This window comes from Scyliorhinus torazame, chromosome 15 (genome assembly GCF_047496885.1).
Source record: "Scyliorhinus torazame isolate Kashiwa2021f chromosome 15, sScyTor2.1, whole genome shotgun sequence".
NCBI lineage: Eukaryota > Metazoa > Chordata > Chondrichthyes > Carcharhiniformes > Scyliorhinidae > Scyliorhinus > Scyliorhinus torazame.
The window spans coordinates 84228066-84254998 of NC_092721.1; the positions used below are offsets into that span (position 1 = coordinate 84228066).

The 26933-nt window shown below is 51.1% G+C and overlaps 1 protein-coding gene across 1 annotated transcript in view; it reads left to right on the forward strand.

Moving 5' to 3' along the window:
- Positions 1-26933, forward strand: part of LOC140391660 (short transient receptor potential channel 6-like) — a 242855-nt gene that overhangs the window by 181099 nt on the left and 34823 nt on the right. Inside the window, exon 9 of the mRNA XM_072476370.1 lies at positions 9527-9730. Coding sequence (XP_072332471.1) covers positions 9527-9730 — 204 coding nt within the window. The remainder of the gene's footprint in view (positions 1-9526; positions 9731-26933) is intronic.

Consider the following 26933-nt stretch of genomic DNA (forward strand, 5'->3'; position numbering starts at 1 on the left):
AAGACACATGGTGAGTTCTTGGGAAGGGGCGGTATGGGGGAGAGGGGTGACTCACTTGCCATAGGGACATCATTTTGCATTAGAGGCTCACTTGGTTGTCGCATGCCGACCTCCGCCTCCGAGGTAGCAGTCTCCTGCACGTCTGTGGATAATGCCCTCTGCTGGGCATGGGTGAAATCCTCGAGGTCCCAGACTCCCTCTCCATTCATCTCCTCGGGGACACATAAAGGAGATGGTGCGACGTATGGAGGCGAGTTACATGGGGGAGGGGGAAACGGGTCTGTAGCTAGCAGCATGTGTGTTCAAGGATTCTGGCGAAAGAGGGCAATACAGGTCTTGGGTTTTGGTGTAGGGGGGGGGGATGTGAGGGAGATACGAGCAGGTGGTTTTGATTGGTCTCTATGGCAGTGCGGGTGTGATGTGAGGAGTGAGGGACATGGATGATGCCAGGGGCATAGAGGTGGTGACTCACCTGAGCTGCCCTAAGGAGATCCTCCATCTACTTGCAGCACTGAGTGCCAGTCCACCTGGTGAGGCTCTCAGCATTGAGCATCTTGGCCACCTCCACTCAGGCCCAGTTGATGACCGTGGGCAGTAGCCTCCTGCCCACCCTGGCGAAGAGGGTTTCCCGCCTCCTCCACCGCATCTCTCCAGCTCCGCGTCCGTGAAGTGTGGTATTGCTCTTCATGCAGCCATCTTCCTGGCTGTAATGAGAGTGTGTGGGGAGTGATGTGCTTATAAGCAGCTCCAGCTTTGTCAAGCTCTCCAGCGCCAAGTCCGACCCAGCGTACGTGATGCCAGGGGGAATAAAAATTGCTCTAGATTCATGTGGGCAGTGTGCTGGCCAATCGGTACGTCCTGACTTGCTCTGGAAATTGTGTCCCCAACAGGAGCCCGAACCTCATGCAATTTAGTCCCGGCGTCAACACTTACAGCGCAATTCTCAGGCCTTGTTGCGCTCTCAGTTGAGCGAAACGAGGCCTGTGAATAGCAGGAGGGGCCGAAAACGAGAACTGCGCCAGGCATCAAACTGTTTGTGACACAACTGGCCTGCTCCTGTAAGGAAAATTGAGATCTTGCTGTAGCGTGGTGAGAAAGCAATTATCACCACTTAAGCCCCATTTCCATACAATTAATGCGAGCCACTCCTTATCCAATGGCCTTCCGTGATTCAGCAGCCCCAACAAGTGCTCACACTGGCGCCGGTTAGTACTCCTTTTGCAAAACGTGAACCGGGCGGAAAGGCTTCTGTGGGGAGCCGAGGAGGTGAGCAGCCATCTTTGCTCACAGGCAAAGAGCCCGGGGGTGCTGGGCTTGCCACCCCAGTGCTCGGTGGGGGAGTGCGGGGACTCGCTGCTGGGGGTGGGCGACCGGATGGGAGGGTGTGTAGGAGGCGCTGGAGGGGCAAACGGGGTCAACCGCGTATGGAACCACCATGCCAACCCCTAGATTGTGTACACCCATTCCTGGAGCAACCCTTGTCCCTGCCCGCCTGCACCACCGACCACCCATAACCCCCATTGACTGCCGAGGCCTCTGGCCGTGTGGCTGAAGGCTATCGCTAACAGGGAATTGGCTATCATGGTTAAGTGAGCACTTCACACATTCCAAGTGTATTCCCGTGGGTGGGTGGGACCAGCAGCATGTGGGAGTCATTGTCCAGCATCCCAATCACACCTTGATGCCTGGACCCTGTGCTTTAACACTGCGGGAGGCAACACGCAGCAGCCAACACCCGAACACCCAGGGGATGGGACACAGCACCGGGGGCATGTCCACGGCCGGAAGGTGGGTGCCACAGGGAAAGGGAGATGCCTGAAGTGATGAGCCAGGGTTCAGAGGTCGGCCAGCATTGCGCAGGAAAGTGACAGAGGCATCACACTGGTTGTGCACAAAGGTGTTTATTTCGTATAACAATTCCGCACTCCTCCAATGGTGCTCCCCATCTCCCCCTCACTCCCTACATCTCTTTCCCCGCCCCCCCCCCCCCACCCACTTACCCTCCCCTGGTGCCCTCAGTGACCCTCGATGTGCTTGCCTTCCTAGCTCCACCGCTACGTCTAGGTGTGTCCCCAGGATGCACATCAGAGGTGGAGGCAGCCAGTTGCCTACCAGTGGTCTTCGGTGCCCCTGGTGGGTGTCCTTTGGGGGCTCTGGAGGGCGGAGGACCCCGGCTCGCTTGTCGGCGGAACATTCCGGGTGCTGACTGTAAGATGCGGCCTCATCAGATGTGAAGAACCCGGGGGAGCTGGTGGCCACCGTCAGCACTCCATGGGACAGGTACGGCTTGGCACCCAGCACCCCATCCTCCCGGTCGGTGTCCATAGGGCCCTGGGGTTCACGTAGGATGGACGGGCAGCTGGTTCGAGCTCCAGCTGCCCCTGCATCATCTGGCTATGCCAGTCCTGGCGGCTCCCCATGGTCCACACCATGATGCCCTGGCAATGCTCCTCAGTGATTGGGCCACGCTCTTCAGCGCCTCGGCAATGCCCACCTGCGACTGGGACAAACTCCGCAGCTCCTCGGCCATTCCCATCCGAGAGCGGGACATGTCCCGCAGAACCTCATCAAGGTCAGGGTACTGGGTCACATCCCCGAGCGAGGCGCGCATTCGGCCGAGGCCCTCAGCCATGGCAGGCAACGACTGCACAATGCCATGGACACTTCCCCGAATGGTGCCAATGTCGTCACCAGGCTCTCCATGGTGGTCGCCACCCTAGCAGTGTTCGCCTCCGTGCCACGCATTGCCGGCGACATCTCCTGCGCCTGTAGCCTCTGGGACTCCTCCAATCGGCTTTGGATCTGCTGGTGTGTCGCTGACATCACCCTCTGAATGCTCCAGCCGCTCCCTAATATCTCCATCAGCTCTGGGATAGCATATTCCACAGGCTCAGCATCTGGCTGGGACCCAGCTGGGTCCTGGGTTCCAGAGACCTCTGACTGCTGTCTTGCCTGGGGGTTCCTGCCTTCACCTGATGTACATCAGCAGCTGTGTGGTGCTCACCAGATTGTGCCCCAGAAACCTGACCACTAACTTTTTCCCAAGATGCTGTATCTACGCTGGTGGAGGGTGGGGATGACAGCTGTGACGCCTCGATCGTGTCTTTCTCGGAGCGCTCTTCCTAGGTGTTGGCACCGTCGGCTGGAGGACCTGCGGGAGAATGGACATGTGGTCAGTGGGAGGATTGGGTCAGTCAGGAATGCAATAACAACTCACATTTGACAGGTCGTCCGGGTGGAGCCCAGTGGTTCCTTACCTCTGTGGCGTCCACCTGCCTCTGCGTTGGTGACTGCTCTGTCCTCGGTCACCCCAGTCACCTCCAGAGCCCGCTCTTCAAAGGAGGTGAGGTTTCTTATGCCCAGCACCCCAGCGCCAACCTGGGCCCTCTTTGGCGATTGTAGGAGAGCTTTTCCTGACTGACACAGAGAGGGCATCGTTAGCCATATGCATAGTTCAGAGTGGTGGGGGAGGGGCAGGGGAAAGAGAGGGGCTGAAGGAAGGGTTAGGGGGGTTTAAGGGAGAGAGGGGGAAGGGAGGGAGGGTTGGGTCGCATGGAGAGTTGGGGGTGAATGCTCGGGTGGGGGTGGAAAGCTCTTGGTGGGGGGGGGGGGGGGGGGTCTTGCGAGGCATTGGTGTCTACTCACTCATGCTGCCCGGTGTAGATCGTTGATCATTGAAGGCCAGTCCTCCTGGTCACACTCCCAGCTGCTGCCACCTCTGCCCAGGCAGCACTAGCTACCCTGTGACTGACCCTCCAGGACCCTCGGGGGAACTGGACAACCTTCCTGGCCTCCACTGCATCTAGGAGCCTGGCCAGATCTGCATCCCCGAATCTTGGGGCCGGTTTACTCAGCGCCATTGTTGCGAGCTGGCTGGGTTGGCTGTGTAAGTGCTGTTTAAGTGCTGCTCGACCTTATTAGTGGGTGGCTGACGAGCACGGTGCCGGCGAATCCGCTGGCGAGACGTCATTTGAGGCGGGAAGCCCGTGAGGCCTCATTAATAATAATAATCACTTATTGTCACAAGTAGGCTTCAATTAAGTTACTGTGAAATGCCCCTAGTTGCCACATTCCAGCACCTGTTCGGGGAGGCTGGTACGGGAATGGTTAAGTGGACGAATTAACGTTGAATGTGTTGCCGGCCTTGCTGGGCAGTGCGCCAGGAAGCTCGAGGCAGTTCCCACTCGCTATCATACTTAGAAATCTTTCTGGAGAATCCCGCACTTAGTCTAGCAAAGGGAGAATTTCACCCAATATATTTTTTATGAATGTGTTATGTATAGTGAAAGGATATAAATGTTTTCATAGGTTAAAATAACAATATAGTCCATACAACTGTCTGTAGTAACAGTGGAAGAATTTTTAATAGATTTTTATTTAAATTCCTCTGTACTATCTTTAATGTAGGGCACTAAACCATTTTATGTTGATGTCATGCTGTAAAGTTCTATTAAGATCCATAAAATGATTTAAAATAACACTGAAGTATCTGTAACTCTTCCAGAAAAATTACTTCTGGTTTGAAAGGCAGGATTACAGTGAACTCGGTGCTGGGAAATATACAAATTAAAGTTTCAGATACCTTTCTGAGGCAAACTGCTCCCAGATGCATCCCAGCCCAGAAAATAAATGCCACCCCGAAAGCACCCAGGTCTCCTTTTAATATGTTCTACTTGCGTTATTGTGGCAAGTTATTCCTTTGCATGTGTTAGGATTCGCCTCGGATGATCAAATTGATTGAGGACCTCGGATGATCAAATTGATTGAGGACTGGATTTTCACAATGACAAAGAACCCCTTTACCATAGCAAAAATGTCAGAAGAGGCTGAAATCCGGAAGCCCTGCTGTGAACACGACACCAACCATTTTTATGGAGTTGGGAAGGGGCTGAATTGGGATTTGTCCATGTGCATTTCACAGAGGCAGCTGCCCATTTAAAACAGCAGCTGCTGTTCATCTCTGATTTCTATTAGTTGGATAACATAGTGTGTGCAGATTAGGTCCAGGAGGAGCAGGTATAAACTTTGCCAAGTCCTTTGAAGAGGTGAAGTCCCCCTTTAGAAAAGTAGAGTACCCCTTTTGATATAATCCTGAGAAACATTTAGAGAAAATCAGGTGCCCTTTGGCAGAGGTAAGTTATCATTTGGGAGCAGTAAAGTGCCATCTGGGATTGTTGAATTTCGACATGTTTGTGCATGAAAAGTCCATAAACTCATTGGAATTGTCAAGAGGTCTGTCAAAGACAAGTGTCAAAAGCAAGTGCCAAAAGGAACTGTCAAAAGCAACTGTCAACTTGTCAAAAGGGCGGCTCAGTGGCTAGCACTGCTGCCTCACAGCTCCAGGAACCCGGGTTCAATTCTAGCCTCGAGTGTCTGTCTGTGTGGTGTTTGCATTTTCTCCCCCTGTCTGCGTGGGTTTCCTCCAGGTGCTCCGGTTTCCTCCCCCAGTCCGAATATGTGCAGATTAGGTGGTTTGGCGATGCTAAATTGTCCTTTAGTGTCCAAAAATGTTCGGTGGGTTACAGGGATAGGATGGACACGTGGGCTTAAATAGGGTCCACTTTCCAAGGGCCGGCACAGACTCGATGGGCCAAATGGCCTCCTTAAATTCTATGATTCTATGAAAACATTAAAACTCCAGCCCTTTAAATCTTTGAAAGAAAAGCTTTGTGGAGTGTTAAAACAAAATCATTGCTTATTATTTCTTCAGTCTTTTGATATAAGCCTGAGGGTTGTCATTTCTCTATTCGTGCTGCATAACGGATTTCATAATTTTCCAGTATCACGGTAGGGTGCTGTCATTTCACAGTTTGACAGTTCCAAGGTTTTGTAGACTCTTTGAAATGGGGCAATGAATTTCAATGTTCCTTCTCCAGGATTAAGCACTTGAATGAAATGGGTTTTTTTTGTGAGGGATTCTACAGTTGAAGAAATATAAATGTAATATTTATATGTAAATATAAATGTAATAAATGTATGGTGGTTTCTGTCCCTTTTTGGTGGTAGTATTGAGGTTTGCGCCCCACACCAGCAGGAGGGTGCAAATAGGTCAAATTGACCCATTTGCATCTTGTTAATGTGGCAGACACACAAGCCTACATGATTTTTCAGCATGGCCCTGGTGCGCTGTACCTCGCGGTGGGCCATGGGATACTTCTTCAAGGCGGTTGCCCCAAAGTCCACCGGAGGCCCCCCCACCCCCCGCCCCACCCCACCATAATGCAAATCCACCCCTTCCCAACCCCACCAAACATTCCCCACCAGGGCCCTACCCTTACAGAGATGCCCACCAGAAACGCAGTCTATAAGAGAGACCCCCCACCTGAGAGGGTCTCTGGTGGGCGTCTCTCTAATGGGGGTCTCTGTAATGGGGTGCCTCTGATGGGTGTCTCTAAAATTGTGGGATCTCTGATGGGGGTTCTCTTGTGGGGGATCTCTGTAATGGGGGTTCTCTGGTGGGTGTCTCTGTAATGGGGGATCTCTGGTGATGCTCTCTCTGATGGGGAGTGTCTCTCATGGAGGGACGGTTGAGGGGGGTGTCTGGTCACTCTCGTACTGTGAGGTGGAGTTAACCCAGCAAATCCCATTGTGGAGGGTCTATGGAATTGCAATGCAGGGGTTGGAGGGGGGGGCAGGGGGAAGAGAGAGACAGAGGCTGCCCAGCCGGCAGACATTGTTATTGAGCCGCCTGATCAAAATGGTGGCCCGACAGCTGGATTCGTGAGGGAATCCTTTGCATTCCTCGCCATAGCAAGGGATAGTGAATCGCCTCTGGATTCTTGCTCCCAGCATGAGGGCAAATCAGAGGCAGGAGAAGTAGTCTCCAAACCGGGAATTCAGCCATTCCGTTTATTTCCCCACCAAAAAGAGCCCAATGTGATGCTTTGTGCAGAAATGAAACCTCCTTATGTCCAATAAAACAATTAATGTACGAATGCAAGTCAATACAGTGAAGCAGCAGGAGTAAAGTACAACTGAACAACACATTTCCCAGTTATAATATATTTTCCTGCAACTGTTTGACAGTAAATGATTAATTTATATTGATTAGAAGGCACGAGCAACTAAATGTGACATTTTATGGTGGGGGGGGGGGGGGGGATGGGGCAGCGACAGAAGAATCAAGACCTGTGAATAAGAGTGGGATTGGTCATTTGAGTTCCATCAATAAAGAGCAACTACTGTTATGTTTGTCTCAGAAACATAATAGAAAATATATCCCTGAATTTCTATTGCCTGCAAATGTAGCAGTGTTCCCTCATTACCACATCCTTCCATCTATAAAATATTTGCAAGTAAACAGGACCTTGCATCGATTTTAAAAAGCTTTGCCGCACCTAATCGACTGAATCGGATTACTTACTGCTTAATTATCAGAAACAGCTTGAAGTTGATTTTTTTTTCCCGTGAGTAATTGGCCGACCTCTGCAGAAAAATAAGAAAAGCCTCATTCACTGAAGTTTCACAGCTTTGAGTTGGAGTGTAAGGCAGTCGGTGCTGAAGAAAGATAGCACAAAATAGAGACCAGTTTGCATGAGATCAGTTTTCATTCTCTCTACCATCTTCAATGGCCTGTTCTTTTTCCCTTTTCTCCCAGGCTCCAAGTTGTGTCACCCTCTCTGTAACGTAATGTCCTATCTTCTCCAAAATGGACCCACCGCCATTTTTATTGTCCAATTTGGCTTTCTTTCTAGTTTTCAGAACTTCATCTTTATTTTCCAAAATGCCATTGTTGCATTGAACATGAGCCATTGATTTCTACCTTAACCTAACCTTCCTAGCATCTTGCCCATTCTGCCGTCTCCCCTCTTCTAAATATCACTCCCTTTCTCTGAAGACGGTTAACTGCGTTGATACACTGCTACTGTTCAGTAGCTCAGTTACCATTCTTCCCAGGTACCTTGCTATAGACCTGGGCTGTCTTTTTTGATTGTGCCAGTCACAGCTCAGTTGGTAACATTCTTTCCACTTAGTCACAAGTATCATTCTATGTATCTTTTGGTTAAGTCACTAAACCAAGGCCCGCTCTGCTCTCTCAGGTGTATGTAAATGATCCCATGGCAGGACTTTGCAGAACACAAGGGGTGTTATCCCCGGTGTCCTGGTCAATACTTGTCCCTCAATCAACATCACAAGATTATCACGTTGCAGTTGGTGGGGTTTTGCTGTGTGCAAACTGACTGCTGTGTTTCCGATATTATATCAGCGACCACACTCCAGAACTACTTAACCAACTTTTGGGAATCTGGAAGTCATGGAAAGTGCAATATGAATGCTGGTCGTTCCTTCTTTGTGACTATTCATGAATCATTCCTCCTGTTCTTTCTCTCACGCAGGAATGGAAAAACTTTGACTTTTTTTCTTTGACTGACAGGCCAAATAAAATAGATTTTTCTTTGCACAATTAGTCATGCCCTTAGTCATATCATTAGTACTTCAGGCATTCAGCAATTTCAGTCATTTGACCAATGGATAGAGATGCCAAAGCTTCAAGAAATACATGTCATGGAGAGCAGACATGACGAGTAAAAGGTCCAGAGAAGAACGACAGAGATAACAGAAAAACTTATCAGCAGAGATAGAAGGCTGAAGATGATGACAGAAATTTGGTGCCAATCGAGGCATTGTAGGATCACAAGAGATCAAGTTGCAAAGAAGCGAAGATAGGAGAAGGGGGTCAGAGATGAGCGCAAAGGTATCAATGGTGTGGGAGGTCTAGTGGTGGAATGGTTAGTGCCCTGGGTTCAAGTCCCACCATAGCACTTGATAACCAAGGAAGAGATTTCATGAAATGACCAAGCAGGTTGCGTATGAACCTGTAAATTCTTCCAACTTACACCAATGGCAGGTGGTAACAGAGGGAGACACTCCTGGTCAGCCACGTGATAGTCTCTACTCTCATTACCTATATCTCCAGGTTGCCACATGCATGAAAATTGTTTGTTGCCATAGCAACACGGACTCCTTGGAGGGGCAATTGGCTGGACATCCAGTGTGGGTCGATTGGTGTCAACAGTATGGCTTCAATTCCTGCTCCAGCTGGAATGGTTTTGGTACCTGCCTCCGAGCCCCAACTGTCGTGTAGGTCATGCTGCTGTTAGACCTGCCGTAAGATGGAGAACTGAAGAAGGTTAATGGTGCTTAAAAATAGAGGGCCAGAGGACAACCATGAGAAACACAACAGGAGATTTACTATCACTGTGAATACCACTCTAATTGATAATTAGACACATACTGCTTTTGATATGTCTTGTATACCTTTCAAGACACAAGTTATGGTAAATGTGGATGTAACAGTAGATTGTAATCATTATTGTCAACGTTTCACATAAAATATGACTTAAGAGCTGCAATAAAGTCAATTTGTGAGAGCTGGTAACTATATACAAATGTTAATTGCTCTGTGCAAACCTCTTGACCTGTATTCTCTGCATTTAAACAGTTTATGAGACATGCCCCCAAACATGTCACCCATTAGATATTAATATTTTTCTATTTCTTTATTATAAACCTCATGATTTTATAGAATGATGCTGATGTGGAATGGAAGTTTGCCAGAGCCAAACTATGGATTTCCTATTTTGAAGAAGGACGGACACTTGCAGTTCCATTTAACTTGGTGCCGAGCCCAAAGTCCTTCTTCTATCTCCTGCTGAGAATTAAAAAATCACTGACCAGTCTTTTGAGGTGCAGAAAAGGAACGTATCAGGAAAATGCAGAAATGGAAAAGGTAAAGTTTTAATAATTAACATCTGCAGTGGATCGTTATCATCAAGAAATTTTGAATGGATGCATAATGTGATAATAAAAGTGAAATGGGTAATCAGTCAGTGTACACACCTCACCTCAAACAACAAGGAAAAATAAATTTGCAGCAGTTCCGAATATTGAACATTAAGTGAAACAGGAACAACAAAAAAAATAATGGAATTCTCCCCAAGACTTTCCAAGTCAGGGGCGTCATTCTCCGACCCCCCAGCGGGTCGGAGAATGGCCGTTGGCCGCCGTGAATCCCGCCCCCACCGGTTGCCGAAGTCTCCGAAGGGAGAAAAGTCGACGGGGCGTTAATGTCGCCGCTGCCGTCGGAGAATGTCACGGGTCTGCGCAAGGCAGCCGATTTTCGGCCTGCCGATATTCTCCCTTCCGGATGGGCCGAAGTCCCGTCGACATGATGACCGTTCACGTCAACGTAAATTAAACCTCCTTTTCATCGGCGTGACCCTGTGCTCCAGGTTCACGCCGACCAGCGTGGAGGTGAGTGACGGCCTGGGGGGTTGGCTCTGGGCAGGCGATGGCGTGGCCGCAGTCTGAATGAGTGAGGAGAAGTGTGTCTCGGGTTGTGTGTGTGTGTGTGCGGCGGGGGGGGGTGGTTAGAGTGGGCTGGGCTCCGGGGGAGTGCCGGGAGGGGGGTCCGTGCCGGGGAGGAGGTTGGGGGGGGGGGGGGGGTCCGTGCCGGGGAGGGGGATGGGGGGTTCGTGCCGGGGAGGAGGTTGGGGGGGTCCGTGCCGGAGAGGAGGTTGGGGGGGGGGGGGTCCGTGCTGGGGAGGAGGTTGGGGGGGTCCGTGCCGGGGAGGAGGTTGGGTGGGGTCCGTGCCGGGGAGGAGGTTGGGGGGTCCGTGCCGGGGAGAAGGTTGGGGGGGGGGGGGGTCCGTGCTGGGGAGGGGGATGGGGGGTCCGTGCCGGGGAGGAGGTTGGGGGGGTCCGTGCCGGGTGAGGAGGTTGGGGGGGGGGGGTCCGTGCCGGGGAGGGGGATGGGGGGTCTGTGCCGGGGAGGAGGTTGGGGGGGTCCGTGCCGGGGAGGAGGTTGGGGGGGGGGGGGGTCCGTGCCGGGGAGGGGGATGGGGGGTCCGTGCCGGGGAGGAGGTTGGGGTCCGTGCCGGGGAGGAGGTTGGGGGGGGGTCCGTGCCGGGGAGGGGGATGCGAGGGCAAGTGAGTTGGTCCACCTGGCCAGGTGCCAGCCTCCAACAGTTGGACCCATGCGGTCCATGCCACCTGGCTGGGGGGAGGAGGGGATATGGGCAATGATGACATGTCGTCGTTCCCCTCCCCCCCACCGTCATGTTTTCCGATCATCCAGCGATGTTGGCCGCCGTGGCGGCAGCCGCTAATGTCTATGTTGCCCTGGATGAGGAGGAGGAGGAGGAGGAGCGTGCCAGAGAGGCGGCGCAGGCTGCCGCAGAGGGACAGGCGGCTGCCGCCCAGGCTGGAGGGACACCTGACTGACAGGACGAGGAGGGGGAGGAGGACGTCGCGGCCCCACGGCAACGGAGGCACCCGAGGGCGCCCCGTGTGTACCGGCCCCGGCAGTCATACCAGGGCCTCACGGACCGGGAATGCAGGAGGAGATTCCGGATGAGGCGGGAAACCGTGGCACACATCTGCCACCTGCTGGCACACCTGTCACCGCGTGGCACTGGCGAGGGACACCCTCTCCCCGTGTCCGTCAAGGTTACGGTGGCCCTGAACTTTTATGCAACGGGGTCATTCCAGGCACCGAGTGGGGACCTGTCCGGCATATCGCAGACATCGGTGCATCGGTGCATCCGGGCAGTGACAGATGCCCTATATGCCATGGCGCACCGCTACATCCGCTTCCCTGTGGACCGGGCCAGCCAAGATGCCCGGGCCGTGGGCTTCTCTGCCGTGGCCGGGTTCCCCATGGTCCAGGGCGCGATCGATGGGATGCACGTCGCCGTGCGGCCACCTGCAGATAACAGGGCCGTGTTCACCAATAGGAAGGGGACCTATTCGATGAACATACAGGTGGTCTGCGACCACCGCATGATGATCCTGCATGTCTGCGCCCGTTACCCAGGCAGTGTACACGACTCATACGTGTTGTCGCGGTCATCCATCCCTGGCATGTACGAGGGACGCCATCCCTCGCTGAGGGGCTGGTTGCTGGGCGACAGGGGCCTATACGGAGGCCACGCAATGAGGCGGAGAACCGCTACAATGATGCCCATGTAGCGACAAGGGGAGTGATAGAGAGGTGCTTTGGCGTGCTGAAGATGCGTTTCAGGTGCCTGGACCTCTCTGGGGGCGCCCTCCAGTATCGGTCAGATATGGTCGGCCACATCATTGTGGTGTGCTGCGTCCTGCACAAATATAGCCCAGCAGAGGGGCGATGTGCCGCAGGCAGAGGAGGGCGGAGTGGAGGAGCAGCAGGAAGAGGCGCAGTCCTCCCCAGATGAGGGGGATGGGGGTAATGGTCAGGGCAGACGGGGTAGACACAGGCGGGTGGCTGTCCACCGTTACCGGCTGGCCCAGCGGGCACAGGACAGACTGATAGCCGCCCGCTTCACTGACTAGATGGGCGTGGGAATCGGGTAGTATGGCCACAGACGGCACACCATGGCAACAGCCGACCACCCACACCCCCCACCCATCCACCCACCCAGCACCCTCACCCCCCTCCCCAACCCCACCCACCCCACCCGCATGCACACCACGCCCCCCCATTGCCGATCCACCTGCGGCACAACGGGCTGGGCTCACACAGTTGCGGGTGGACGCGTGTCTATTGCAGGCCATGGAGGATGATGACAACCCGCCCTGCGGTGAGCTCCTGGCTCTACATCGTTGGACTATGTCTGACCCATGGCCACAGTACCACCATCCACCCTGACCATCCCTGCATGCAGCTGTGACACTGCAGCGCACGGTCCCATCCTCTGCCCGGGGGATGTTGATGGCGGCCCAGGGGGAAGGGGGCAGACTCACCTGGGGCTGAGGTAAGACCACCCCTCACACACACACTTGCGCTCAACATACATGACACCCCCGCACACTTTGGACAGAGCACAAAGGCAGCTTCTGTAGGTGTAACATTGACTTTAATAACCAAACGAGTTCATGCACGTGCCCTAGCCCCTAAAACTCATCTGTGCCCTGCACCCGTGCCAACTTACTCAGTGTCTAATTGTTTCGCCTTACGGGCCCTTTGACTACGTCTACGTGGTTCCCCAGACGGTACAGCAGAACTGGAGGTGGACTCCTGTGATTCCTGCCCTCTGACACTGGATCCCTTTGGCGGCCGTTTCCTGGGGAGTCCTGGCCTAGATGAGGGAGCATATGAGGGAGGGGGGATACGGGGGAGGGGGGATATGGGGAGGGGGGATATGGGGAGGGGGGAGGGGGGGATATGGGGGAGGGGGATATGGGGGATATGGGGGAGGGGATATGGGGGAGGGGGATATGGGGGAGGGGGGATATGGGGGATATGGGGAGGGGGTGATATGGGGGGGGATATGGGGGAGGGGGGATATGGGGGAGGGGGATATGGGGAGGGGGGATATGGGGAGGGGAGATATGGGGGAGGCTCACCCTGCCTGCTCTGACGAGGTCGTTCACCTTCTTGTGGCACTGGGTGCCTGTCCGTAGTGTCAGGACCGCAGCGGTGACGGCCTCTGCCACTTCCCTCCACAGACGCCGGCTGTGGCATGGGGCAACACTGCGGCCATGCCCGGGATACAGGGTATCCGTCCTCTGCTCCACCGCGTCCAGGAGCGCCTCCACATCCCGTGACTCGAACCTCGTGGCTGAGCAGCGGCCAGCCATCCAGTCGGGTGTTGCGGTCGGGTGTTCCGGTCGGGTGGGGGGGGAGCAGCACGGCCTTATGAGCCGTCACGCCGTGCGGCGCGTATGACGCTGCACGGCGTGAACCACTGCGCAAGCGCGGATCCCGTTACGTCGCTGCTAGCCCATTTCGGGCCGGAGACTTTCGACCCATTTTTCCGACGTGACACAAGTCGGATTTGCGCCGTTTTTTAACGGCGCAAATAACGGAGAATTTCGCCCCTGGTCTCCGAGGAGGGAAATGAGATGTTATTCCCATCAGGTGGATCAGCACGGACCAGATTGCAATTCCTCACATTCAAAATTTTTTACAGCCAGGGATGACTCGTGCCGTGAGCCCGAATAAACCGGCTGGATCCTCACAGATTGGGCATCATTTTTAAATCTTAGAATAACACTACAGCAACCCCACCCCCAATCCCTACAATCACAGGCATGGCCCCCCCAATTGCTGGCAAGGACTCCCCAATCGCTGGCTATGCCCCCCTCCCCCCCAATCGCTGGCAAGGCCCTCCCACCCCCGTAATTGACAAGGACACCCCCGCACAATCACTGTCAAGGACCCCCAATCACTCGCAAGCACCCCCTCCCCACAATCGCTTGATAGCCTCCCACTTGTAGCCATCTGGGATGACCACGTCCAGATTACAAAATGGACACTTGCAAAGAATGCAGGGAAAATTGGACAATGCTAACAAACAAGCAGGTGCAAGCTCTGTCTGTTGATTAGAACCTTAAATTCTCAGACAGGACAGAAACCACCAAACCATCTACATACTAATGAGCCATCTCCGGGGACAAAAGGGAAACATTTAGATACACAATGTTAAGGTAGACTCCCCGGCGCCAGAAGAAGCTAAGACAAAGCAGACTAACAGTCACCTAGGACACGTCCAGCGATCAGGGAACCATCCCGCTATTGGAGGAAAATCGATACAGATGATTGGGAAAGACCCAATTAGTTGGGGCCAAGTTCAAGTCCTGGCCAAAAGCGCGCAAAGCCCTTTTCCACATAAAAGGTATCCCCCAAGGGAGAAACGCCCTCCTTTGGCTTTGGCTATCACCGAAGAGAGAGACCAGCCTAGCAGCTGCATCAGACCAAGTAAGTCCCAAGTCAACGCACGCTACGAGATAGATGCTCCTAGTTGCTACCCTGTAAACAGCTCAATCCAGCAGCCTCAGAACCGAGCAACGGCCATTGTTCCTCTGACTGAGTGGGCGCCCAAAGCTAAGTATAGGCTTTAGTAATAGTGGTAGTCTAGTTTGTAGAGTTTATGCATGAGTAGATTTGACTGTGTGTAAATAAATGAGCATTGCTTTTGAACGTACTAACTAGTGTATCGAGTCATTGATCAGTATTCGGTTCTGAACCTTGTGGCAGTGTCGAAAGATACCTGGCGACTCTTGAACAAACGTGATTAAATGGAGCCAAATTAAGAGCCAACCAAAAGTTAGCAACATTTACTGGTGACTCTGGTGGGACTCGATTTAGAAGTGGCCTAACCACTCCGAGAGAACCCAAAATTTAAATTGAGAATCCAATTGGGAACAGAAAGAAAAACCACAAGTGTCAAAACAGTACTGATCAAGCCTCTGAGATTCGGAAGTGTGTTTATGCATGCGTACTAACAGGGATAGAAGGTAAACCGGAGAGATTTTGTTGCGTAAAACTGTCGGGCGTTTTGTAGGCCGGAAATTACGGTAAGTCGTACCCATGTTTACATCACCGCTTTATCACCCCCTGTTCGAAATTCAGTAGAGATCCTAGATAGAGAAAATGGCAATGAAGGCAATGGAACGCCTTATGAACCCCCAGGAATTCGAGGTCGCAGCGACTAGCAGTAGAGTAGGACAGTGTCCCGTTTGGGAAGAAGAGATCAGGAAATATTTCAAAGGGAAAGTATGGTCCCTTTGGAGTGAATTCTGTGATAATGAGGAAACAGGACCCAGGAGTATGGGACATACTTGGTGGGAGAACCTGTCAGACATCCACAAGAAGAGCTTTGGGAAAGCTTGTAAGCCGATGGCAATCGTGTCCTGTTTGGCACAATTCCGAGGCACAGAGGAGGTCGTTAGGACGCTCCGTAGAGAGATAGAAGCGAGAGACAGAACCAGTGAGGTAGACGTGAGTGAGGTAGAGAAAGAGACTTGAGATCTGAAAGAGCAGTTAGCAGCAAGGGACAGAGAGGTGGATGATGCCAAGTGGGCAGATCAAACTTGTCTCGGCATTTGAACAGTTTTCAGACGCAATACGATAAGGCCTACCAGGACACGCAACGTGCGGTCTTGGTAAGACAAGAAACAGAACAGCAAGTTGAGAAATTGCAGAAACAATGCAATGATTTCAAAGCAGCCCTACGAGCACTCCATACTTCCACAACGGAACAAAGGCAGAGCTCAGTAGACCACGCAAAGTGCCGGAAGCAAATTGCAGAATTGCAATCTCTGCTGTCCGTGCAAAATGGCTTTCAGAGTACATTCGGAACCCAATTAGATCAAGAAAACGGCCCCGACTGGCAGGAATTGAACGAAACTGCCCATAGATACGTACATGGGACATTCACGCATGAAAAACCCCAGAAAAGGAAATCGCCCCAAACCCCAAACGAGCAGGCAGAACACACGCCCATGAATCCTGTAACCACACACCGCAGGGCCGCAGGAGAAGGAGAAGCAGATTTCCTTTACACAACCCCGTTAACCGTGACCCAATTACGGGATGTGTGTGGAAAAATTACACCGTTCCTTCCCACATCAGACACCCACCAATTTTTCGCGAAAGTCAAACAACAGGCAACCATGTACGGCCTGGACGAAAAGGAGCAAGTGAAGCTCACAGTTTTAAGCCTCGACCTTTCAGTCGTAGCAGCCCTTCCCGACCCACAGAATGTAGGAGGAGGCACACTACAAGAGATGCACACTGCGATCCTTGATGCGATCGGCTTTAACAGAGGAGACCCCATAGAAGGCCTAAATAAGTGTAGGCAAAAGAAGACAGAGCACCCCACAGCGTTTGCTGGACGTTTGTGGATTCACTTTACCGCAGTTTTCGGAGAGTTAGCCCGCGCCCATTTGTCCCCAGATAATATGGCCAAATGGACCCGAATTCTAGTCTCCCACGCCACAGAAGCAGGATGAAAAGCTTGCGCAAATTATGACCCCTCAGATGAGGCCCACAATGAAAAATGGGTTTTGAAGAGATTGTCTCGCGCTTGGGAGCAATCAATTGATGGCAAAACCGCATTTATAACACCCAATGAAGAGCAGGCAGAAATGAACCCGATTAAAGCACACCAGAACCCCGCACGGGTAAATGAGGGCAGGAACAGCCAACCCCAGCCAAAACCTCAAAAATGTTATAATTGTGGACAGCTAGGACACTTTGCACGAGAGTGCAACGCACCCCAGAAGCAGCAGAGAAACCAACAGACAGGCACCCTAAACAGGAATAGGGCAAAGCCGATCCATAGCGTTAGCGCCTGTTCAGAGTACAGACATGAATGGCACTGACTGACGATGTTCGGGCTCCCCAATTTGGGTCTGGGACACCCTTTGGGACAAGTCCGGTAGACCGGCAGTAGAGGCAAAGTTTGGGGACAGCCTGTAGAATTTCTTTGGGACACAGGAGGGTCCCGCACCACACTCAATTCCTCCACGATGTTTCAGCGAGACACGTGGCCCACAACAGACACCATCACACTCAGCGGCTTTACAGGCCATTTACAACAGGGACACATCACAGCCCCTATAGCAATACAGATAGGGAACATCACGACCAAGCAGCCCCTAGTATTAGTTGATCTGCCCCAGACAGCAGAACATATCCTTGGGATCGATTTCATGAGCTCCCATAACCTTTATTTTGATCCAGTTAACAAGTGTGTTTGGAAAATGGCAAAGGCAGCACGAGCCCCCGCCATGCTCACAGTAGGAGAATACGTAAATAGGGTTAGCTCAGTAGGACACTTCTGGTTCGACCCTCGAGCCATTAGTACAGACAAACAGGCTAGGGCAGTCCTGCAGGAACATAAATCAGCATTTGCACAGCACAAGCACGACTGTGGCAGTTTGACTGGCTTTGTGAACATTACAGGTCCTGACCCTAAACCCCAGAAGCAGTACAGATTTCCCCAGGAAGCAGAGGGAGAAATCTTCAAAGTAACAGAGAGTTTGTTGGATCAAGGCGCACTCAGATCAGTAGCCTCCACAAACAACGCACCGATTTGGCCCGTCAGGAAACCGGATGGATCATGGCGACTGACCATCGATTACCGGGAACTGAACAAAGTAACCCCAGCAGCAGCCCCCACCGTAGCCACGCGTTCTGAGACTATGCTCAAACAGGGACTCCAGTCAAAGTTTTTTTCGGTTTTGGACATTAGTAATGCCTTCTGGTCCATTCCATTGGCTAAAGCGTGCCAGTACAAACTCGCCTTTACATTCCAAGGGCAACAATACACGTGGGCGTGCCTTCCACAACTCCCCCTCCATTTTCCACCGACAGCTGGCAAATGGTTTAGCAAAATTTTCCCGCCCCGATTGTCTGGTCCAGTACATAGACGACTTGTTACTACAGACAGACACAAAGGGAGAGCACATTTCGCTTCTCGCCGAGCTCCTAGCACTCCTAAAAGAAATTGGTTGTAAAGTCAACCCCAAGAAGGCCCAGATTCTGAAAGAAAAACTGATTTACTTGCGAACAGTGATCACTCATGGTAAACGCGAGATCGAGCAAAAGAGAATTGACTCGATCGTCAAATTGCCCCTTCCCCACAATGTCTCAGCCCTCCGGTCATTTTTAGGACTAGTTGGTTACTGCCGAAACCATATTGACGGTTTTGCCACTAAAGCAGCACCCCTTTCCGAACTTCTCAAGAAGCAGGCACCTTGGGAATGGCTTCCACAGCATACAGATGCCGTGGATGCTTTAAAAAGAGCACTTAGCACAGCCCCCACACTACAGGTCCCAGATCCACATTCCCCGTACGCTATCGAGGTAGCAAGCACCGACCGAACCCTTTCGGCCGTGCTCCTCCAGGAACGCCACGAACAGTTACGTCCCATAGCATATGCCTCACGCATGTTAGACCCCATAGAGCAAGGATTTTCTGCCTGCGAAAGGCACCTGCTCGCAGTTTTTTGGGCAGTACAATACTTTGCCTACATTACAGGACTGAACCCCATCACCATCCTCACAGAACACACCCTGACACAGCTATTGTTAGACGGCCGACTTAAAGATGGCACAGTCAGCCAAATCCGCGCAGCCCGTTGGACCCTTCTTTTGCAGGGAAGGGACATCACGGTAAAGAGAACCAAACCCCACACATTCCTTGCCGATAATTTGCAGTATGCAGGCACCCCTCATGAATGTGAGATCATCACCACGAAACAGAACACAGGCCCATTTATTCCCAAAACACCCCCCAGGAAAACACTTAGTACACCCCAGAGACCCCTTCCCACAGACACGTGCTCGCCCCTGAGGATTTATGTGGATGGCTCATCCACAGTGTTAAACAGAAAGAGAATTACCGGTTGCAGTATATATGTAGAGGACGCGCAGGGACGCGCCCTAGATGAAATTTCCTTTAAGTTGCCAGGACACTTAGACTTGCAGGTAGCAGAGCTGGCAGCGATTGCATATATAGTAGACCACCCAGACTCGTTCCCGACCCCAGCAGACATCTATTCAGATAGCTTGTATGTCTGTAATAGTTTGACAGAGTTCCTACCACCCTGGGAAACAAGAGGATTTGTTTCCGCGGACGGTAAACCCCTACCCTCAGCCCCATTACTCCGCCATATCTTAGAGACAGCGAAGGATAGGAAATACGGAATAATTAAGGTTCGCAGTCATCACCGTTCTTCCCCCCCTGGTAACGTTAAAGCAGACGCCCTAGCGAAGGCAGGCTCCAGGCTGTCATAATATACACCAGTATATTATGGTGCAGACATACGCACACGCACACTGATGGACATGCAGTGGGACCAATCAGCATACACAACACCGCAGCCAATCACCAGTGAGAGCACACGCACTATAAAGACAGGGGACAGGAGAGTTCCCGCTCATTCTAGTAGCAGCCAGCTCGGAGCACAGAGCTCACAGCCTGCAACACAGACATTCACCATGTGCTGAGTGCATCACCTGGTTAGGACTAGGCAAGGGTCAACAGTTAAAGCTGGTATTGCATTTACCCACAGTTCAAGTATTTTAATATAGTTAACCTTATAATAAAATAGAGTTGCACCACTTCAAGTGTTGGTGACCTGTTTGTGATCCAGAACACCCAACACATCACAGGCATGGTTATTTTTGGAACCCCAACGAAAGCACCCCAGTACACGCAGTTCAGGTCTCACAGACCAACATTCAGCATTTAGCGAAGGCCCAGAAAGAGGACGAGAAACTCAGGTAAGTTTTAAAGGGAACCTTCCCAGCCCCGTACGACAAGTTTAAAAATGCAATCACCACACACGATGGTGTGATTTTAAAGGATGGCCTTTATATAGTTCCCAGCCAGGACAGGAACCAGATCATTTGTCAGTTCCATGACAATCATGGACACCAAGGAATTGAACCCACCCTAGCCCACCTCAGACCGCTTTGCTGGTGGCCTGATTTAAAAATCGATGGCACACACTGCGTAGAGAATTGCTTAATCTGTGCCCAGAACAATCAGGACAGATATGCGAAAAAGGCTCAACTTAGTCATACCCGCCCCGTTAATGGACCCTGGACAAATCTCCAGATAGATTATATAGGACCCCTACCCCTGTGCAGAAATGGTTACAAGTATGTGTTGGTGGTCATAGATACCTTCACAAAATGGGTGGAAGCATTTCCATCGCGAACTAATACGGCCAAGACAACGGCTAAAATATTAACACACCACATCTTTACAAGATGGGGCATCCCACGCAGTATAGAGTCCGATCAAGGCTCTCATTTTACCGGACGTGAAATGAAAAACGTCCTCACGATTTTCGGCATTGGACAAAAGTTCCATATTGCATACCACCCCCAATCAAGTGGTATTGTAGAACGAATGAATAGGACATTGAAAGCCACCCTCAGGAAAATGGTACAGCAAAATAATAGCACCTGGGATTCAGTACTCCCATTTGCTTTGAAGTTTTTAAGAAACACGGTATCTACATCCACAGGATACACCACCCACCCACCCCCTCATGACCGGACGCCCCATGAAAGGCACTAAGTATTTTCCAAGACTGGATTTGGCCAGCCCCGCAGTTACAGCCCTCACGCATGAAAACGCGGTTACACAACTAGTACAGAACATAAAGGCAGCCCAACTCGCCGCAGCAGTGAGACTTGGAAGCAGGAAGAAACAGAGCAAGGCTTGTTTCGACAAAACAGTACACGCCACTGAGTTTACAGTAGGGCAACAAGTTATGCTTTCCCTTTACAACCCCAGTTCATTCCTCTCCTCAAAATTTTCCGGTCCATACTCCATTTCGGACAAAGTCAGCCCCTCAGTATACAAAATAACCTATCCCAATGGTAAGTCTGCGTGGTTTCATATAAACCAGCTCAAGGCTTACGGCTCACAGAATAACTACACACACCACATCCTGCTCGCAGCAGCAGACGATCACGCCCGCCCACAGATGACGTATTCCTACCCTCCCCCAAGCACTCCAGCTCGCCCTCAGACATGACTTCAACTCTTTCCCCAGAGCCAGAGGCATGACTCCGCCTCTCCCTTCCCTCAACCAGCAGCGACAGCGATAGCGATCAAGATGACGACAGCCACAGCACACCACGTTACGACTACACCCCTGCACCAGGCCCCACTCCCAGTGAATCCGAGCATGATTCTACCAACCCATTTGAGATCACATATCAAAACCCCTGACCCAGACCCACCGCCCGGCGCTTACGGATTGAAGCATAGCAGCTCCAACCTCGACATACGATTCTGGCACCGAGACAATTCGTTCAGGCTCATCCGGAATGACGAGATGGACCCCAAGCAGCTTTAGCACGGTTACTGTAGACAAGAATTTGGCAGCCGGGAGAAGATGATGACTTAGAGTCTGACTCCCACCAAACAAATCCCTATGCGACCCTGTTCGCGATTGAGCAGTGAGGTGTCCAGAGAAAAAGGAACCGATGGAGAGATAAGGTGTCCTTTCTGATGGAACCTGCACCATGTTTGTTGAATGTTTGTTCGTTAGTGTTATCGTTAAGTGTTGTGTGTAAACTCGGAAAGTTTTCACGGCCCCACGTCACCACCCCCTTTGATGCCCAATGGCTGTTAGAGGAACTAGTTTGTCACCAGAACCTTGTTAAAGGTACAAGTTTGTCCCAGACAATGGTTCAGAGGAACTAGTCTGTCAACAGAACCCGACTCATAGTTGCTCTCCTAATTCGAGACGCAGCCCCCCACGATGACCACATTCTTACCCGTTCTTGCCATTGGTCCCCGCCCTGCCTGAGGACCCCCCTCTGGTCAGCTACGCTCGGGTAGAGCACATACGGCATTGATCACCGTCCTACCCGGGGATTCCACCCATTTCTTACCCGCCGCGGCCCATACGCACCCCATTTTGGCCCGTTACGTTCAAAATTCTTTTGTTTGGTTTTGGCAACCCTTAGGTTGCTTCCCTAGGCTATTTACATCCTCCAACACTGGGATGGTAAATCACACAGGCTGCGAGACGGCTCACAGAACGGCAGTATTTTTCTTAGATGTCTAGTCCAAATATTCGGTTTTTTTTTAAAATGAGGGAGTCACAGATGGTGATCAATTATAAAGGGAAATTGGCAATAAAGGACAGACAGACATACGAGATCTTAAGCAAGATAATAACAGAAATTATGCTTGTGTTCACAGAACACCAGAAACCCAGGAACCCCAGAGGAAGACAAAGAAGAAGTCCGACAAAGATGAAGACCGCCTTCGTGTTCACATGGATCTTAGCGGGATCCCTTCAGTTGCGCGCGGACGCTACCCCCCTGACCCCTACCACACGAACCGTAAACAATTCTCACCCCTGTAATACACGGAATCCCAAGATAACTAGCCCAGCAACTGCTCACAATACCCCAACCTGGTGTCATAAGTTTATCACCTGGTACTCACTCTCATATGCAGTCAAAGCACTCTTAGTGCTGGCGATACTTTGCAGTGTCGTGCAAACGTTTAGAGTCAGGAAATAGTGAAGGAGAGCATATCGCTCTCGCACCCCGGTATACAGATTTAGGTCCCCCATTTTCGGATTTCACCAGACCCCCGAACCCATTGGGGCGGATTAAAGAGCACCCATTTTGTTTAATGTCTCCTGTGGAATGAAGAGATGTAAACCTCTGTGTCTGACTGCCAGGCCAGAGAAATTTGTGTGCTGCTATTTTGTACAGTTTACGATGTATAGATTATTTTTGTATTTTGTATTTTTGGATTGTTTGCATGAGGATAGTTTATTGAGAATAGCTAGAGGTTCCAGTTTTTTATTTTTCTGTAATGCATGTATTAATGTCATAGCGTCCCGTGGCGTTTTATGACAATGAATGTATTTAAAATGGTTTAGGTAAAATTGTATTGCATAAGATAGGACAGTGTAGAGCCTAAGTATGGGTGCCCCGGTGGTCAGAGGATGAAGACGACATAATAATGTGATCCTTCACGCTTCGCGTTGAGGATCACAAGGAGGGTGTGTAGCCATCTGGGATGGCCACGTCCAGATTACAAAATGGACACTTGCAAAGAATGCAGGGAAAATTGGACAATGCTAAGAAACAAGCAGGTGCAAGCTCTGTCTGTTGATTAGAACCTTAAACTCTCAGACAGGCCAGAAACTACCAAACAATCTACATACGAATGAGCCATCTCCGGGGACAAAAGGGAAACATTTAGATACACAATGTTAAGGCAGACTCCCCGGCGCCAGAAGAAGCTAAGACAAAGCAGACTGACAGTCACCAGGACACGCCCAGCGATCAGGGAACCACCCCTCTATTGGAGAAAAATCAATACAGATGATTGGGAAAGACCCAATTAGTTGGGGCCAAGTTCAAGGCCCGCCCAAAAGCGCACGAAGCCCTTTTCCGTATAAAAGGTATCTCCCAAGGGAGAAACGCCCTCCTTTGGCTTTGGCTCTCACCGAAGAGAGAGACCAGCCTAGCAGTTGCATCAGACCAAGTAAGTCCCAAATCAACGCACGCTACGAGATAGATGCTCCTAGTTGCTACCCTGTAAACAGCTCATCCCAGCAGCCTCCGAACCGAACAACGGCCATTGTTCCTCTGACTGAGTGGGCGTCCAAAGCTAAGTATAGGCTTTAGTAATAGTGGTAGTCTAGTTTGTAGAGTTTATGCATGAGTAGATTTGACTGTGTGTAAATAAATGAGCATTGCTTTTGAACTTACTAACTGGTGTATCGGGTCATTGATCAGTATTCGGTTCTGAACCTTGTGGTGGTGTTGAAAGATACCTGGCGACTCTTGAGCAAACGTGATTAAACAGAGCCAAATTAAGAGCCAACCAAAAGTTAGCAACACCCTAATCGCTGGATAGGCCCCCCTCTTCCTAATCATTGGCAAGGCCCCCACTGACATTGACAAGTCTCCCCCGCCCCCTCACAATCATTGGCAAAGCCCCATAATCACTGATAAGATCTCCCCCTAGTGGGCAACTCCCCACTATGGGTTTGCCAAAGACCCCCCCTTCAGACCGCCACCTTCAGGTCCCTTTACCGTTCAGCATCCTCTTCAGGCCCTGGCCCAGGTTGGCACTGCCAGTGGGCAGCACTCCAAGCGCACAGTCTTTCAAGGGAGGACTTCAGAACAGAGGAAACGCCAGCAGAAAAAAATTATAGTTAGAAACAACACCAGGGCCCATAACCTCCTGGTTCCCCAGCATCGCGTTTAGGGGTTTCTTAATGATGCACTGGGGAATCCTTCGAGGATGTTCCCAGCTTTACCCCTCCTCCCTCCATTGGCTGAACCACTTGCCTTCTAATTGTTCCCCTAAATACCTGCTTTACAACAGCTAATGCTGTAAAAACAGGACATTTCTTATCTCTCTACACCCCAGTTACTCCACGCAGTTGCAGCCGGGGGCGCATTTCGCTGCTCCTGTCTCATTCAGCCTGAGTGAGGAAGGTTGGGCGAGTCAGGGGTTTTGGAATCCCAGCATGGATAAGTCTGTTGAGAGTGGCAATCTGCCGGAGGTTGTCACTCTGAGGGAGTTATGGGTCCTGCTCTTTCTAGGAAGCATTTCAGAGTGCTTTTAAACAGCCTGTTAAAAAACAACTTCAGTTAGAAACAATACATACTCAAAAGAGGAAGCACTTCAGAGTTATTGGACCATGAAGAACTGTAAAAAGAAAATTTATCCCTCCTTTGAAATAGCCTGGATCGGTCAATCAAGAGGCTTGTAAAAGGTAATGGACCATGATATTGAATGTAAACAATGAAGTTTAAAACTTTTAGACTTCCCAGAAAGCCCAAAGGCTTTTACTTTCATCTGGCAGATGATTGAAATTGCCATGCTGTTTAAAAGTTTTCAAGGCTACACAGGGAAGACTTGCCACACATCCCTTATCCTGAGAAAACCCATGCAGACACGGGGAGAACATGCAGACTCCGCACAGACAGGGCAGCTAAGTGGCGCAGTGGTAGCACTGCAGTCTCATGGCGCCCAAGTCCCTGGTTCGATCCCGGCTCTGGGTCACTGTCCGTGTGGAGTTTGCACATTCGCCCCGTGCTTGCGTGGGTTTCACCCCCACAACCCAAAGATGTGCAAGGTAGGTGGATTGGCCATGCTAAATTGCCCCTTAATTGGAAAAAATGAATTGGGCACTCTAAATTTATTTATTTTCAAAAAGTCTCCGCACACAAGTGACCCAAGCCGGGAATTGAACCCGTGTCCGGGGCACTATAAAGCAACAGTGCTAAGCACTGTGCTATCATGCCGTAGTGGTGACTTCCCACTGAGGGTTGTGCAGTGTGGGGAGGGGGGAAAAGACAGATGAATATTGACCCATTTGCATTCCATTAACGAGCTGGACACTGAATTCTCCAAGCCCACATGATTCTCCGTCCCTCTGTGCCAGGATTCACGTGGGTGAGAATTGGTGTGGGTATTTCACATCAATGTGAATTTCACAGCTAGGTTGTGATTGGCAGCTTACACACAACAAGCACGTACTTTCTGCAGAGAAAAGAAGAATGAGAGCATTTAACTGCCTTTGATGTGCTCCAAGAAATGTCAATCGTAGCTACATATTTATAAGCATTGAAGTTAGTTCCACAGCTGGGTACTTGAGATCCATTCAAGTGTGAAGGGAAGTACAATTAAGCACTCCAGACAGCTGGCTGTGTGTAACCTGTCAATCACAGCCGAGGAAAACCAATTCCCATTGATATGAGGGTTTTAAACCCAGCTGATGTGGTTTTCCCTTTCCAGGAAGTTGCAGCTGCTGCTTTCTCTACCTGAGCCAGCATGTGTATTGCACACGTAAGTTTTAAAGTTGTGATGTTTTTTAATGTCTCTGTCTGGACTACTCTCTGGCTTCCAAACAGGATTTTCTGTAATGCCCCCCCCACTTATTATAGATAATCCTGCTTGGAAGCCAGAGAACAGTCCAGACAGAGACACTACAATCACAGCTTTAAAACTTACCTCTGGTACGGTCTCTGTAATGAGGGTCTGTGGTGGAGGTCTCTCTTATGGAGGTCTCTGTAATGGAGGTCTTTGTAATGAGGGCCTCTGTAATGGTGTGGTTTCTGGTGGGGGGCTCTCTTATGGGGGCCTCTGTAATGGGGATCTTGGTAATGAGAGTCTGTGGTGGGGTTCTTTGGAATGGGGCAGTTTCTGGTGGGGGTCTCACTTATGGGGAGTTCTTGGTGGGGTTTCTTATTGGGGTTTCTGTGGGGGGGGCTCTCTTATAGGGGTCTCTGGTGGGAGTCTATGTAATAGGGGTCTCTGGTGGGAGATTCTGTAATGGGGGATCTCTATAATGGGGCATTCTGGTCCAGAACTCTGGTGGGTACCTCTCTTATGACAGGTTTCTTATGGGGGGGGCTCTCTAATGGAGGTCCTTTGTGGGGATCTCTGGAAAGGCGGTGGGTCAGGTCACCTTCACAGTGTGTGTGTTTATGTGGGGGTGGTGGGGGTGGGGGGGGAGAGGGGTGACCCAGCAATTCCTATGGTGTGGGGGCCGGAAGTGTTGCAGAGGGGCGGGACAGCCACCTGACCTCGCTATTAGGCCGCCTGCTGAAAGTGATAGTGGCCTGATAGTGGGATTCATGAGGGAATCCCTTGCGATCCACACCATGCATAAATTTGGATTGTAAGGGTTGGTGATTCGCCTCTGTATTCTCG